Source organism: Neomonachus schauinslandi, chromosome 8 (genome assembly GCF_002201575.2).
Source record: "Neomonachus schauinslandi chromosome 8, ASM220157v2, whole genome shotgun sequence".
In the NCBI taxonomy this organism is placed as follows: Eukaryota; Metazoa; Chordata; class Mammalia; order Carnivora; family Phocidae; genus Neomonachus; species Neomonachus schauinslandi.
Genome location: NC_058410.1, coordinates 30366158 through 30381579, shown reverse-complemented (window position 1 = coordinate 30381579; position 15422 = coordinate 30366158). Strand labels below are relative to the sequence as shown.

Sequence of the window (15422 nt, the reverse complement as noted above, 5' to 3'; positions counted from 1 at the left end):
CAAACAATGCTGGAAATTTGTTATTCTTATTGTTGGCACTGACCCTGGTATAACGACATTGATATACAGTAAGCCCTCAAATGACACAAGTGTCCTAGGCATATCTTTTCTTAATCCTGAGTAATTTGGAAGTTGGAAATAATAATGAATTAAAAAACACATTTTTCCAGTTACAATTTCTAAAGATAAACGCTATGGACTGATTTGTGTTCTCTCCTCTGCCCTGCCAAATTCATATGTTGAAGCCCTAGCCCCACTGTGACTGCATTTGGAGATAAGACTTTTAGGAGGTAATTAAGGTTATGATGTCATAAGAGTAGGTCCAATAGGATTGGTGGCCTTATAAGAAGAAGAGAGAAAGATCTCTCTCATTGCATATACTCAGAGGGAAGACCATGTGAAGATACAGGGAGAAGGCAGCCATTTGCAAGCCAAGAAGAGAGCTCTCACCAGACACCAACCATGCTGGTAGCCTGATCTTGGACTTCCAGCCTCCAGAACTATAAGAACATAAGTTTGCTATGGCAGCCCAACCTGAGACAGTAAACTATTATCAAATCTTGAAAGTATGTCAGAAAAAAAGTTTTTTTTAAAAAAAAGAGAGAGGGGCACCTGAGTGGCTCAGTCAGTTGGGCATCTGCCTTCAGCTCAGGTCATGATCCCAGGGCCCTGGGATCGAGCCCTTCATCAGGCTCACTGCTCAGCAAAGAGCCTGCTTCTCCCTCTCCCTCTGCCTGCCACTCTGACTATCTGTGCTCTATCTCTCTGTCAAATAAATAAATAAAAATCTTTTTAAAAATAAATAAAAAATAAAAAAGGGAGAAAAAAGCTTTCTACTTACTCTCAAACTTGCCACCACATGATGAAATTGATAGAAATTAAACAAGCAACTTAGAGGGCTTTAGTGAAGGCTAATGGTTGTTAGTAATAGCCTTAACAACTTGCACATTTTTCACTGGTCTATCCTCAAAAACAGTAACTTTATAAAGCCATTTACTAAGTAGAAATTAGTGACAATGTTGGTTGGAATGACCCACATTGATGAGTGTTCTCGCATACACAGTCAAAGGTAGGTTATTAAATATTTTTCTGAGCTCCAAATATGAACTGAAGCCCACTAATACTTGATTTGAACTAATTTTAAACTTCATAGAATTGTGATCTGCATTTTTCTATCAAAGTCAAACAAACTATTCTACTATTCCATATATGTTAACTTAATCCTTTATGCTACAAATATACTGCCAGAGACTGAATTGGCTTTCCTTCTATTTACTAATGGATTCCCCCAACTCTGAGTTTAAGCTGAGCATATTTAGAGACTGTATTTCCAAACTTTTCCTTTTCCAGCTAAAGAAGCCAATATGACAGGAGCAAAAGTGATATGTCTAACTTCCAGATCTCATTATAAGAAATCCACTTGCCCTTCACCCTCTTTCTCCCCCTCCCTGAGAAGTGTTAAGGGTAAAGGTAAGCTGACTTCACCTATTTATGGGTAGGCACTTCCGCTCGGGACAACAGAGTAACAAGACAGAAGGAACCCGAGTCTCAGTGTGTCTTTGTGGAGCAGTCACTCATCCACCCTGGACCACCCGCCTAGGTCTGCACAGATAAGAGAGAGAGAGAGAAGTAAATTTGTAGTTTGTCTGAGCCACCATATTTTTGGAGTTAGTACTCTAAATAATGTGCATATCTTACTGTTTACAGTGTACCTTCCATATGCTATGGTCTACATTCATTCATTCATTTGCCAACTATTTATTGAGTGCATATTATATATCAGCCCTGCTCTAGGCTCTGAGCATAAAACTGAGCAAGGGACACAACGTCCCTGAACTCCTAAAACTTTCACTATAGTGAGGAGGGAGGAAGGGGAGTCAACAGACAACAATAAAGTAAACACAATTAAATGAAATAATTTGAGGACATATTAGCTATTTAAAATAAGGCTCTCTCAGATTGTGTTTAAACCTTGATTTGCCATTTATTCACTATAGTAAACAGCCTCCAAGGATGACATCAACCATCCATACCCCAGCCAATGAACCATACCTCCTGGTATTCATATTATTGTATAGGTCCCTCCCCTTGACTCTCGGAAGGCCCCATGACTTGATTTTGACCAACAGAATGAGACAGAAGTTAGGTCATAAGAAGACTTTTAGCTTCCATCTGTGTCTTGTAGAATGTTCACTCTGAAGGAGGCCGGCTACCATGTAAGAAGTTCAGGCATGTGAGACTGCCAGGCTGAGGAAGCCATGTGGAGAGGCTGTATAGAGAGAGATGCCCTGCCAGGCCCTCGCTGTTCTAGCCATCCCTGCTGAGACCCTGGATATGTGAATAAAGAAGAAGTCACCTTTGATTTTTAGCCTAATCAAGCCTTCAGATGACTCCAGCTCCAGATACCGTCCGGCTGCGACAACATGAGACACCCCAAGTAAGAACCACCCACGGAAACTGGTCAACCCACAGAAATAAGAGAAATAACTTAAGTCACTATTTGGGGTTATTACATAGCAATAGACAACTGGAACAGCAACTTTCTGAATGAAACACATTTCTTAATCTCTCTGTGATCAGTTTTCTTATCTGTAAGAGTCCTATCTCACAAAGTTGCTATTAGAATTAAATGGGTTAATCTGGAAAATCCTGACAAGAGTGTCTGATTTGTGGTAAACATTTGGTAAATGTTGACTTCTATTATTTATTACTAATAAGTAAAATGGGACGATGGGACAAAAATATTCCTAAGAGGATGTTCAGGGAAGTTCTTGTATGGAAGGTGACGTTTGAACTCAGACCTGAAAAATAAGGAGCCAACCATGCAGAGAGCCAAAGAGAAGCAGCCAAACAGAAAGAACAGGGACAAAGGTCCCAAGGTAAGCAATGATACGGTGTCATTGAGGGACACAGACATGGCCAGTGTGCTTGGAAGGTGGTAAGCAAAGTAGAGTCATGCCAGCCATGATAAGGAATTTGGACTTTATTTCAAACATAATGGGAAGCTTAAAGGGATTTGAAGCAGGAGAATAACTTGGGCCACTCTGTTGGAAATGGATTTTAGAAGGGCAGAAATGGGAACAAAAGGTCCTCTAGGAGACTTTTATACTCATCTGAGTAAAAGATTTTGATGACTTGAACCAGAGTTTAGCAGAGGAGATGGAGAAAAGAAGGTTGATGTGCTCATTAAATGAGTGGCCCTTGGCCTGCCCATCAGGCCCTCATAGTAGAGATGAGATTTTAACAAGGTTATTCTAGAACTCACATTACTAAAACCCCTTTAGACAGGGTTCTAAGCGTTGCACCCAGGGACAGCTTAAATCTCTCTCATTTTATATAATTCAGGATTCAGTTGTTACAGGGGATAACAGAATGTAAGTTTTCTCATATATCTTATTGTTATTCAAATAGGAAAAAGAATTCAAAGCGCTCTGGCTTTGTGGAAGGAGCATTACAAGGCAAATCAGGACACATTGTTCAAGTGACAATTCGGTCATGGATGACTTATGTGAATCTGTACAGAATTCTTGACCATTTAGGACTTCCTTGGTCCTCAGCCCTTCCAATTCTGACAATCTATTACTTTAGGGCTCCACTTAAAAATAGTACATCAGTTGGAAATATTTCATGTTCCTGAGGTCAGGAGTCAGTACTTAGCTGCTGGTCCTGTGAACTAATCTCCATGACTCTTCACTCCTCAAGCCGAAAAACACCTGCTACAGGGACATAATCACAAGGAGATAATCACCAGAAATAGGTTTCGATTCTCGGGCACATCTTCTCCTAACCTGCCAGGAAGGAGGTTGACAGCAAGTTGTCCCATCTCTGTTTTATAGCCATCAATAAACATGTTTAACATATATGTGTTTTACAGGTATCTTTCATGTAATCCTCAAGATTTATTCTTTTTCGGAGAATTTGGGAGGATTTGCTCTCAGGCTTTACATTAAGATACAGACAAGTCATCTTCAAGCAAGCTTTTCTAAAACTTCATTATTATGGGTGGGAAGTCTCTGGCACACATCTCCATTAAGATTTTCATTTCATATAGCAACTCTTTCCTTAATAGTGACAACAGAAAGGAGAGATGCTACATAAGATAGAAGAATGGAGGCAGAGATCCTCACCCAGTACCTGACTAGAGGGTTGTTCAGGTTTTCCTCCCCTTTTTTCCTGATATCGAGTAGGTCTGATACAATTATTCTAGGATTGGGAGGACATGAAATTGAATTTGTGAAGTTTTACCTCTCACTATCTGCCTGAGTTTCCTTCAGCCCACTTGCTTCTTAAGGTAAACTCTGTCCTTCATGTGCACAGGCTTGGCTGCTCTTAAAGTCACATGGAGCATGTGGGATGCAAGGTCACTTCTTGGATCTAAAATCCATGATGAGTTTGGACTTTCTTTGAACTTTACTGTTGTTGTGGGGTTTTTTGTTTTGCTTTTTGTTTGTTTGTTTGTTTTTGCCAGCTTTAAATCTTAGTGTTATGGGTTTGAAGCTACAATCCATTGAATAAAATGCAGAAAGGGCAGAGGGGGTAGGTGAACATGAAGAGGACTTCTGATTGCTGATCATAATTGATGTCAGATAAAGATAACAGCAACACCCCGCATCACTATATTGACCTCCTTAGATAGTCACCAATCTCACTCACTAGGGCTCTACTCACCTTAGCTGCCAAATATGACAGGCCAGCACCATTACTATTTGGAACACGTAAGGAGAGATAATGCTCACTTTATAAACTAAGTTAAAAATGTAATTTTAAAAAGGGAGGGGCACCTGAGTAGCTTAGTCAGTTAAAGATCTGACTCTTGATTTCTACTCAGGTCATGATCTCAGGACCATGAGATGGAGCCCCAAGTCAGGTTCTGCACTGGGCGTGGATTCTACTTAAGATTCTATCTCCCTCAGCGACCCCTGCCATGCCCTCTCAAAAAAAAAAAGTAAAAAAAAATAAACTCAGATTTCAATAGGCTTATGAGCAGGAGATGGAAAACACTCAATTAGCAGCAAAGGGTACAGTAACAATTTTGTTGAATGGAGAAAGAAGCACTGATTTGCGCAGAAAAGTCCAGACATGGTTGAAGTGATGGTCACCATTAAGTAAAGAGAATAACACAACAGGAGGTGTTCATTAGAAGTGAAGGGGAAAAAACAGAATTGGCAATTTCGTCAATTTGCCAGCCTGTATGCTTTCTGGCCAAAAAATGGAGAGTATGAGAAAAGAACTAAATTTTTAATTTGAAGACATAATTCCCCCCCCCCCCGGGAAAAAGAATGTGATGGCATATGAAGTCAGTTAGAAAGAAGCCTGCGATGTTTTCCTTCTCATAAAAAAAGGAAGCAAATTATTTTATCCAAGCACAACTGAATCAAATTTGAACTTCCTGAAAATTTATCAGTTGATAAACCAGGATTTAAGTTCAAGGACACATTCCACACCTAATCTTCATTTTACAACCTTTGGAGATAGATTTTCCTTAGCACTGAAATCTTTCAAAGATAGTCTTTCTTGCAAAACAAATCGTTAGAAGTGTGCAGCAAATTGGCCAGATGTCTCTGGGGCATAAACTCTCTCTTAAAAGTAAGGCAAGAGCTTTTAGTAACTACCTCGTGCTTTCAAACCATGAGCTTTCTAGTTGGCATTTTGAAACAGTAATGTTCAAAGTATTTCTCTTGTTATCGAAAGAGTTAATACAGCTTCTCAAAAAGTGCCTCTCTTCTCACAGAATATAGTTTATATTTGGGGAGAATTTGGCACAGCTTAAATTACAGCCTAACTGGTTTTCTTAGTAGAATCCAATAAGGCATTTCTCCCACCCATTTGTCCCTTCGTGTTTATTAGCAGGGATAGACACAAAATGTCAAGAGGAAAGAAAAAAGTATTATTTATATTAATGTACTTTCTTCAAGACTTCACATCAAGATACCTAAATAACAGCCTTCTTCACATCTTCACATCCCAAACTGGTAACCATCCCTTGGAGAGTGTTTACAAACACCCCAAAGTTCATTATCAACCCAGTGCATCACCCCAAGATAAGTGCACTTAATTCTCATTTATCTAAAAAAACAATAATTGCTAGGCACATAAATCAATTTGTGGCATGAAGCTAGTTCTGCTCTCTTCCAGAAATTGCTCTTCTTAAGTTTCGGACCTTGAAAAAATAGCAGAAATCTTTTCAGCGGTCCTTATTTCTATGATTATTGCTGTCCCCCAAACAGCCTGAGCAGTCTACCAACTGAGGTGTGGCAGAAAACCAGATCCTCCCCCCCGCCAAAAGAGAGTGCTTAGAGAAGCAAAATCTATACAACTTAATAGCTTGGTATGTGGTAAGGCCATAGTTCTGATTCTTAACTATGATTCCACTCCAGAGCCCCAATAAATAAATAAATAAATAAATAAATAAATAAATAAATAAATAAATAAATAAATAAATAAATAGTGATTAGTTTGCAGATATCTCAGTAGCTGCACAAACACACATTTCACAAAGTGCTGGCCGATGCCTACTTTCACATATTTCTTTTAGCCTAAAAATAACTTTCATGTCTTCCTAAGAGCAAGAAAAGGGAGGGAAAATCAAAGAAACTAGTTTGGGAATCAGTGGGGAAATGTTTCACAGGCCTGCTGGGTGTTCTCTTCATGCTGTCTTGGAGCTCAGATTAAATTATTATACTTTTTCTGTGTTGTAGTACTGGGTCAGTTGTGCAGGCGGACAAAGGCAACTTCAACTTGATATTTCTGTCATCCCTGCTGTGGGAAGAGTCCTGTTCCTGGTTTATAACATCAATCACTCTCACAATAAATCTTGGTGGTGGATATGGTCATTTAAATCTCCACCTGCACAAACAACAGAAAATAAGAGAGCTCATAAATCTCTACACTGGTGATTAACAAATTTTGGATCCTGGGCAAAGATATGATGGGGAGGGGTTCTCACTAATTCATTAATAAAGACTGATTTGCTGACAATCTGTTTAGTTTACAGCATGGGGGAAAGCAAACAAGACCCTGCTAACAAAACAAAACGTTAGAGGTTAGTGAATTCCCAGCTGAGCCAGGATTAGAGATATGATATCTGAATGTAGGAGAGGGGTACAGACCATGAGCCAAAAGCTCAGAAGCTGCTCTTACACGTTGCTCCAGCCCCTTGTCTTCGATGCCTAATTTCAAGGGAAGAAAACCTGGAGAAGAATCAGTAAGAGAGATTCATGCGTTCCGTCTCTCCGATTTTATTTCATCGATTTTATGCAATCTCTTGGTTTCTGGTTCCCTTTGCTTTTCTACTTATTCTCCAGATTTTCTTCTTCTCCAGGAAAGAGGGTCCAGGCTGGAGTTAGAGAAAGGAAAAAACAAAAATCAAAACAAAACAAAACAAAAAAAACACCTTTGCCCAAAGGGATAATACTGCTTAGTATTCTGTAATACCAGTTTCAGGTGGGGAACCTGGGTAGCAAAGAGGCCCTAAGGAGGAGGCCAAGGCATTGGGACGGTGAAAACAAGTCCCAGGCAAGATAATATCTGAGAGCCGCTAAGATTCTTAAGACATTATTAAATGCATTTCGAGAAAGAATTTTAGGGGAAAGTTTTAATTTTGTCAAGAAAAGATTATCGGGGCACCTGGGTGGCTCAGTCCTTAAGCGTCTGCCTTCGGCTCGGGTCGTGATCCCAGGGTCCTGGGATCGAGCCCCGGATCAGGCTCCCTGCTAGGCAGGAAGCCTGCTTCTCCCTCTCCCTCTCCCCCTGCTTGTGTTCCTTCTCTCACTGTGTCTCTCTCTGTCAAATAAATAAATAAAATCTTTAAAAAAAAAAAAAGAAAGAAAGAAAGAAAAGAAAAGATTATCAATTAACAAAATGCTTTCCACACACTCGTGGGACTCTATCTCACCACCACCACTCCCACTAAACTGTGTGTGTTGTCCTGCGTGTGCGATCGTCAAGTATGTTTGTGTGCACACAGGCAGTTCCATCATAGCTTTAAAGTGACCAGGTGCAGATGGATGTTTTGGTACTTTCTCTGCATCACCCTACAGATTCAGTGAAGCACTTGTTTTGTTAATTTACCCCGGTTAAGGTGGGAAGATATCTTGGTAAAGCCAGAGTCTTAGGGGTGTTGGCAGGCAGGAGTTGACTGCTCTCTGGATTTTAATTGGTGTTTTAATTGCGGGGAAGAGGGGACAGGGGGATGCTTGTGAGATTTGTGTTTGGAAGGCCCAGATAGAGCAAAAGGATCCGGTCGTTTTTCTGAAGTCCTCAGTAACAACCAGCTACGACCTCTTAAGAGGGAAAGCAGGCCTTAGGAGATGGCCCTGGAGAGGGGCTGTGGGTGGGGCGCTCTCCTTGGCTAAAGTGGAAGAAGGTGGCTGGTATTTGCGTGTTGCAGTTGAGTTGATTTACATTGCAAGTTGGAAATCAGGGTCTGTGCATAAGAGTTTCCCTCTGGTTGTGAAAAGGGTCTAAGAGTCTGCTGGGGCCTCGCAGGCCCCTCCCCTGGGCTACGAGGATCCGCCTCTCTATTCCCCAGATAAATTCCTAGTGTCCACCAAATTCCTCAGCGCTCTCTCACACTCCTCTGCGGCCACGACTCCGGGGGTGGGGAAACAGAGCCGGGTTCCTCCCCGCAGAAGCCCTCTGGGTTCCTTCTCACCACTCTGCGAAGGGCAAAGGGGAGTGAGACTCAACCAGACCCCAACTCCAATTCCCAACCTGAGGTGGCTGCTTCATACTCCACACCCGGGGGCCCACTGGTTTGGGGCTCGCTCGCGCTCGCTCTCTCTCTCTCTCTCTCTTTCTCTCATCCCCCCCCCCCATCCTCTCCCCCAAACATGTCCACCGGCTCGCTCAGCGATGTGGAGGATCTTCAGGAAGTGGAGATGCTGGACTGTGACGGGCTGAAAATGGACTCGAGCAAAGAGTTTGTGACTTCCAACGAGAGCACCGAGGAGAGCTCCAACTGCGAGGCGGGGTCTCCCCAGAAGGGCCGCGGAGGCCTGGGCAAGAGGAGGAAGGCGCCCACCAAGAAGAGCCCCTTGAGCGGCGTCAGCCAGGAGGGGAAGCAGGTCCAGCGCAACGCGGCCAACGCGCGCGAGCGGGCCCGGATGCGGGTGCTGAGCAAGGCCTTCTCCAGGCTCAAGACCACCCTGCCCTGGGTGCCCCCGGACACCAAGCTCTCCAAGCTGGACACGCTCAGGCTGGCGTCCAGCTACATCGCGCACTTGAGGCAGATCCTGGCTAACGACAAGTACGAGAACGGTTACATTCACCCGGTCAACCTGGTAAGTCCGCCGATGCCGACGCCGCTGCGGCGACCCGATTGCCCCCGCCAGCGCGCCCGCAGCCGCGTCTGCGGGGTGGCTGTGCGCGCACCTCGGCCGCCACCAGCCCGGCGCGCCTCTGGGGACCTTTGCAGGAGCTCCCACACCGCCCTCGCTCTCTGCTCTGCAAGCTGCCGGAGCGGGGATGATTTATGCGAGTGTTTGACGTGGCAGCCCAATTAAGAGTTTGCAAGTGTATTGAGCTGGCAAAGAGGAGGGATCCCCGAACCCGCGCCAGCGCCGTCAGGGCTGGTGTGGCACAGGGAACACCGGCCAGATGCTGCGCGCCTAGAGGGCATTTTGTGAGTCCCTGTATTCTTCTTTTAGCTGAAGGAGAACCTTGATTTTCCCCTTCTCATTTTTGTACATAAAAACACCCAATTCTGTTTCTTTCCCAAGTATATTTAGGACCATTAGATACAGACAAATTCATGGCCCCGAAATTGTCATGTAAGTCCCCAACTACGTAAATATTCGGCGCTTCTCTTATAGGTAGATTAACATTTATAAATCCCAGAAGTTCTAACAAATATCAGCCTAATCAGTAAATTCTCACAAATATTAGTGTAATAAGTGATATTAAAATATAATAAATAATATTAAAATAGGCCACTCTCGTTGAAGATTTAAAAACATGTTACAAAAAAACCCGTAATGCTCATTGAGGCTCATTTCTCTCAAATGCATTTTGCTATATAAGAAGTACAGTTTAATTCCTTTTTTATTTTATTTCATTTTAAGACTTCCAGGCTCTAAAGAAAAACAAGGACCACAACTTACTAGCACCTTTGTTTATATATGATAAGAATGAGAGGTTTTCCTCTTAAAAGTCGTCTTATCGGACAGCACTAGTGGGAGAGGTTGGAAGCTTTGAATTGTCTTCTCACTGAATTGATTTCAGGAATTGGGGGGAGGGGGTGCAAAACCACATTTTACCCTGGTAAATATTTTTCCCGCTAATTAAAAGTTTATTCTTTTTCTGAAAAAAGATGAGTAAATAGCTTTTCGAAATCTGGAACTAAAATGAAAGTAATCACTTCATTTACAGTTGCTGCTGTGTTCATCTTTGAATAAGGAAACTAAAGTGAGCTTTATTATAAAACACCTCGGGGAAGGGAAAAGGCGATGATCGCTCAGCCCAGTAGGAAGATGATCTTAAATAAAATATGCCCTAATATTCTTTTATTAGCATTATCTCCCCCACCCCTTAAGAGCCAGCAATTAATTTAGAAACTGTGGTCCAAAGCCCGCTTTGTGACGGAGGAAAGGGAAGCTGGCAGTAGAAAAACAGACGGGGAGGAAAGCGAGGGGGCCGGGAAACCTGGCCAGGGCCTCAGAAGAGGGGCCCGAGGGCCACTTCGCCTTGAACCCGGGGTCCACTAGGCACTAGGTCCTTCTCGGCTTCCCTGCTTAGGCTTACCCCGGCAGCTGCCCCAGCCACTTTGGTCTTTCCAAGGGCCTCCTCTTTGGGTTTCTCTTACAACTGAGGATGAACCCCCTTTGCTCTACCACCCCGAGCTGTGACTTGGCGCCAACGCTTTTTCTTTATCCAGCCACGGGGCGCACTGGAACACCGAGCAAATTGCAGAGATAACGCCTCTCTCCAACTCACTGCCTGCCCCCACCTCGCCCTCTCCTTTGGTCTCAGGCTCCGAGCCCACCCCACCCCTCCTCCAAGGCCGCTTACCTCCTCCACCCTCTTCTCTCCTGCAGACGTGGCCCTTTATGGTGGCGGGGAAACCCGAGAGTGACCTGAAAGAAGTGGTGACCGCGAGCCGCTTATGTGGAACCACAGCGTCCTGACCTTGGAGGTGCGAGTCTGGGAAAGGCGCGCTCCCGGGGGGAGCGGGCCCCGGGAAGGCGACCCCTGCCCTCCCTGCTCTCTGTCTCTGCTTCCCTCTCGCAACGCTCCTCTCCCTGTCCCCCCGCCCCCCCGCGAGAACACTTTACAGCGACGAGGAGATTCGTTTCCAAACCCGAGGAGATCAATTGTACTTACAAAGATTCCCATCTATTTAACTTTATTAACTTCTACCGTGAATGCCTCTTCGAGCCTTGCTGGTCCAAGTGCAATATGTAATTATAAATATATAAATAGATAATAAGAGCCTATCAGTGTGTATCTTTTGTACAATATGTTGTAAAATGTAGATCATAGAATAGCTGACTTTGACAGTCACATTTATAAAATAATTCACTTAAAGATATATATTTTTTTCAAACAAGTTTTGCTACTTTCGAAAATAAATCTTTCTTTATATTGCTAAAAGCCCTGACAGTGGTGTGATTTTTACCAAAAAAAAAATGATCTAGATTTGAAAGCGGGGACTATGGGGAACCTTGAAAATAAAAGTGATTCTTTTGAACCTCAATCCAAACTTCTAGGGATGGAAAAGATTAAACACAATTTCCACTGCGAAGGTGCAGGTCACATTTTGCACTGAAACCCCAAAAAGAAACTCTGGTCTCAGGTTTGCAGGTTACTCTTAAGACAATTATAAATAATGTAATCATGAACCAAAAAAGGGGGAGCAGGATAACAGTTAGTAACAGTTACACGATTCAAGGGAAAAACACACCAAAAGGAAAATCCGATTTTCAAGTATTCCACGGTATAATTGATGACAGGAGCAGGAAGGTAAAATTCCACGTTTTTTAGCTTTCTAGGCGCAGACATGAACCCAAACAACCCATAATGTGAAACTGTGAAGAAATAACGGGAGCTATGAAAAGTGTAAATTCCATAACCTTTAGGAAGTGCTGCAACATACATTATTTATTTCTTCTTAGTAATTAACGAATTACTTCTAACACCGCTCATGCCTGCCTATGGGTTACAGTTAGCCAGCGCCCCTCAGCTCCCGGCCACGACTTCCGGCGGACTGGGTTTTAATTTAAACATCTTCCATGCTACGGAACAGCTCCTTGGGGAAGATTAAGTTGAGATAAACAGAGAGGCGAGGCGGAGGAGCCTGGAACCCGGTTCACTCGCTGCCCCAGCGCAGCCCGCAGCGGCCGATGCGCCAGATGCCACCGGGGCTGTTTAATGTTCGGGGTTATGACCGCAGTGTTTACAAGACGTCTTCGGTTATTTATACTGTTATTCCTAGCAGAGGGCCTTGAAACTTCCGCTTCATTTGCTCTTTCTTTTCGATTTTTTTTTTTTGTCTCTTTTTCTCGGCTCAATTTGGTACCTGGAGTAAGAGCTCCCTCCGTCCATCTCCTGCACCTCCAACCAACCCCAAGGCTGCTTAGGGGGTGGAACCCTGGGCCTGGCCTTCTGGGAAGGAGCGAGCGACCCTGGTCCCGACAGGTGAACCGCTGTGCGAGGCCGTTCTCTGCCGGTGAAGGCTACCGCATTACCAAGTGCAATTCTCTGCCCTCGGAGGGCTGGGAACTTTGCTCACTCCTAATCCGCCTGCTTGTCATTTGCACATCAGAGGACATCTTGGGGTGTCTGGCTTTCCTAGGACTCTCCCAGCCCCGACTTGACCTTTAGGAGCACATTTCAAGCTCTGACCACCTCCATCTTCCCCAAATTCCTGTGTTCCGTCACTTCAACCACAGGGCCAGTGTCCCCGGCTCCAAGATTCAGAATCCAAGTCAGAGATGAGTCCCAGAGTGATTCAGCTGTTTGCATTTCACATTCAGCAAAATTTCCAAGCTCTCACTCATGTTCTTATAAACCAAATGCTCAAAATTCTGAGCACCCAACTCAGGTGGCCCACAGAGAAGAAATTGCTGCTTGCGCATTCTGTGGACCCCAAACTGCAAATGGACTTAAAAAAAAAAAAAAAAGTCCTATGCCTCCTTCCTATAATTTGAAGTCTTTGCTCTCAGCATGAGGCATGTGGCTATGAATAGGGAACATGTAAGTTAAGCCCAAGTTCTGCCTCTAGGTCTTCCCTGAAAGGGCTTGGATCCTCAGTTTTCTCATCTCTGAAAATGGGGTTAAAGTGTTAAAATAATAATACTCATACTTTTCCTCTTTTGCCTCACAAAACCTCAGTGGGACACACATGAGATTATATTTGTGTAATCACTTTATAAAAGAAAAGATCAGTGCAAATATCAGTTATTTTCACAAAGTAGCTAGATGTGAGCTGTCTATGCTTGCCCTGACCTGAAAGTGTCTCAGGAAGCTCAAAGGGTGTGTGTTCATAGTGCACAGGTAATAGTCTTCTATGGCCCGAACAAAACACCTTTGTTTCTTTGATGCAATGCTGAAGGTTACAATTTCTCCCTCTCTCTCTCTTTCCCTCTCCCTCTCTCTCACACCTTCACCTCTCCCCAGTGTTCTCCAAATTTGTCTAGAGTTTTCTACCAATGTGACTATCCTGAAAATCGAGAACCCAGAATTCAGAGAGCAAATACAGGGCCTGAGATCAGCAAACAGAAGGGCTACACTCGGGTCTTGCTGTCAGGAAGGCCTGCCAACAGGGGCCTCAGCCAAGAGGCAAGGATGTCCTTGGGGTCCCACGGTTGTTCACTGAAAGGAGCAGGCAACACTATGGGAACGACTGGGTTTTGGCTACCACCAGCCCCAGGAATGTGGCAATGTGACCGCCCCAAACACTTTGATACACACATCCACAGTCTAAACACTTCTTCCCCATGGGCCCTTCTCTTAGGCCAGCCAGATCCCCAGCTCTCCCCCACCCACCACGCCCTACTTTGCAGTGTCTGTTGTCCTGGGACAGCCATCTTACCCTTGTCCCATCCAGGTACCTGGTGTGCCTTGATTTGGAAAGGAGGCAAATGGCAGCTGGGGACTGAATGGGGACCTCCTTTGCTGCTTGTCAGATAGGAGTGAGGGGTAGGGTGTGTCCTGTCTGTGGCCTCTTCATTATGAAAACTATCTTAGAGGGTGCTTTCAGAAAGAACCAGGAGAACAACCAAAACAGATTGTAGAAGCTTGGAAGATAAACATGTCTTCCAGTCCTCAGGAGGAGTAGACAGATACTAAAACTGGCCTGTAGCTGGGGAAGTCCCCCTTCTCTCTCTCTCTCTCTCTCTCTCTCATTCTGATTGCTTGTATGACTTCTTACAAGCAATTCATTGTGCTTCTATCAGGTTTTTCTACTGTCAAATTGGAGACGTCTTTCTAAAAAGAGAAGTGGTAAAGGATATCTGGTACCTCTGGTTATATTTGGTGATCAGTGGGAAATACTGACCAAGGAGACTTTGAAGTCAGGGCTTCTGCAGTGTGTGACATCCAGAATTGCCTAGGTGGCTGGTGGAAGTCCATGACCGGGCTTCATCCCCTACCCCAGTTCCAGATTCAAGAGGTCTGGGGTGGGGTCCCAGAGTTTCTAACAATTTCCCAGTGTGGCTGGTCCAGGAACCACACTTTGAGAATCATGGTTTGGGGATCTGTCTCAGAAAAACAAAAGAAGTAAATGCAGAGAGAGAAAGAAAATATTTGGGAAATTTTTTAAGAAGCTGCATATTCTGGGCCTCAGTTTCATTTACTTTTCTATTCACCCCAAGATGGCATGCATTGTATTCCTAATGCTTAAATGCCAGTCGGGAAATCAAATCACTCATCCTCAGAAAATAAAAGATTTGTGTGGCCCTCGTGTATCTAAGTTTGTGCGCTCATCTTGTGCCCCTGAGACAGATTTCAGTCATCAGACGATGAGTTACAGACCTGGATGGATTAGGGCCCTACTGCTGTTGGCTCCCTTGCGACCCCTAAAGGGAAGAAAAAAAATCACGCCCCCTGCGACTCGACGGTTGGGCAGAGGGTCCCAGCAAAGATTCCCCTCTCACTCCAGTAGGAGTAGGTGGGTGGGCTCTGGGCTGGGGCCCTGTGCGTCGGGCCCGTGGGAAGTCGGCTGGGTTGGGGTGCAGGGGCTACGGGGGGTGGTGAGCGTAGGGTGAGCGCCGGGTGCGGCTGGCGGGCAGGGACCCGAGCCCAAAGGCGGAGTAGGGAATGACGGGTTTTCGTTGGCGGCTTTTCTACTCCCAAGAGTTGATGGAAGTAGGCGGGAGGAGAAGAAAGGAGGCTTCGAGCTCCGAGCGCTAGTCTACACAGCCTCGTGGGTCCACGGCCTTTTCTCGGCACAGCCCTCGAGACTGCCGGGTCCGTGTGCGAACGGC

At 44.5% G+C, this 15422-nt stretch overlaps 1 protein-coding gene across 1 annotated transcript; it reads left to right on the top strand.

Moving 5' to 3' along the window:
- The first annotated feature begins 8831 nt into the window (after positions 1-8831).
- TCF21 (transcription factor 21) lies at positions 8832-11582 on the top strand. Its single transcript, XM_021693546.1, has 2 exons — positions 8832-9281; positions 11034-11582. Exons 1-2 carry the CDS (start codon positions 8832-8834, stop codon positions 11121-11123), a joined length of 540 nt encoding a protein of 179 aa, XP_021549221.1. The 3' UTR covers positions 11124-11582.
- The last annotated feature ends 3840 nt before the right edge of the window (positions 11583-15422 follow it).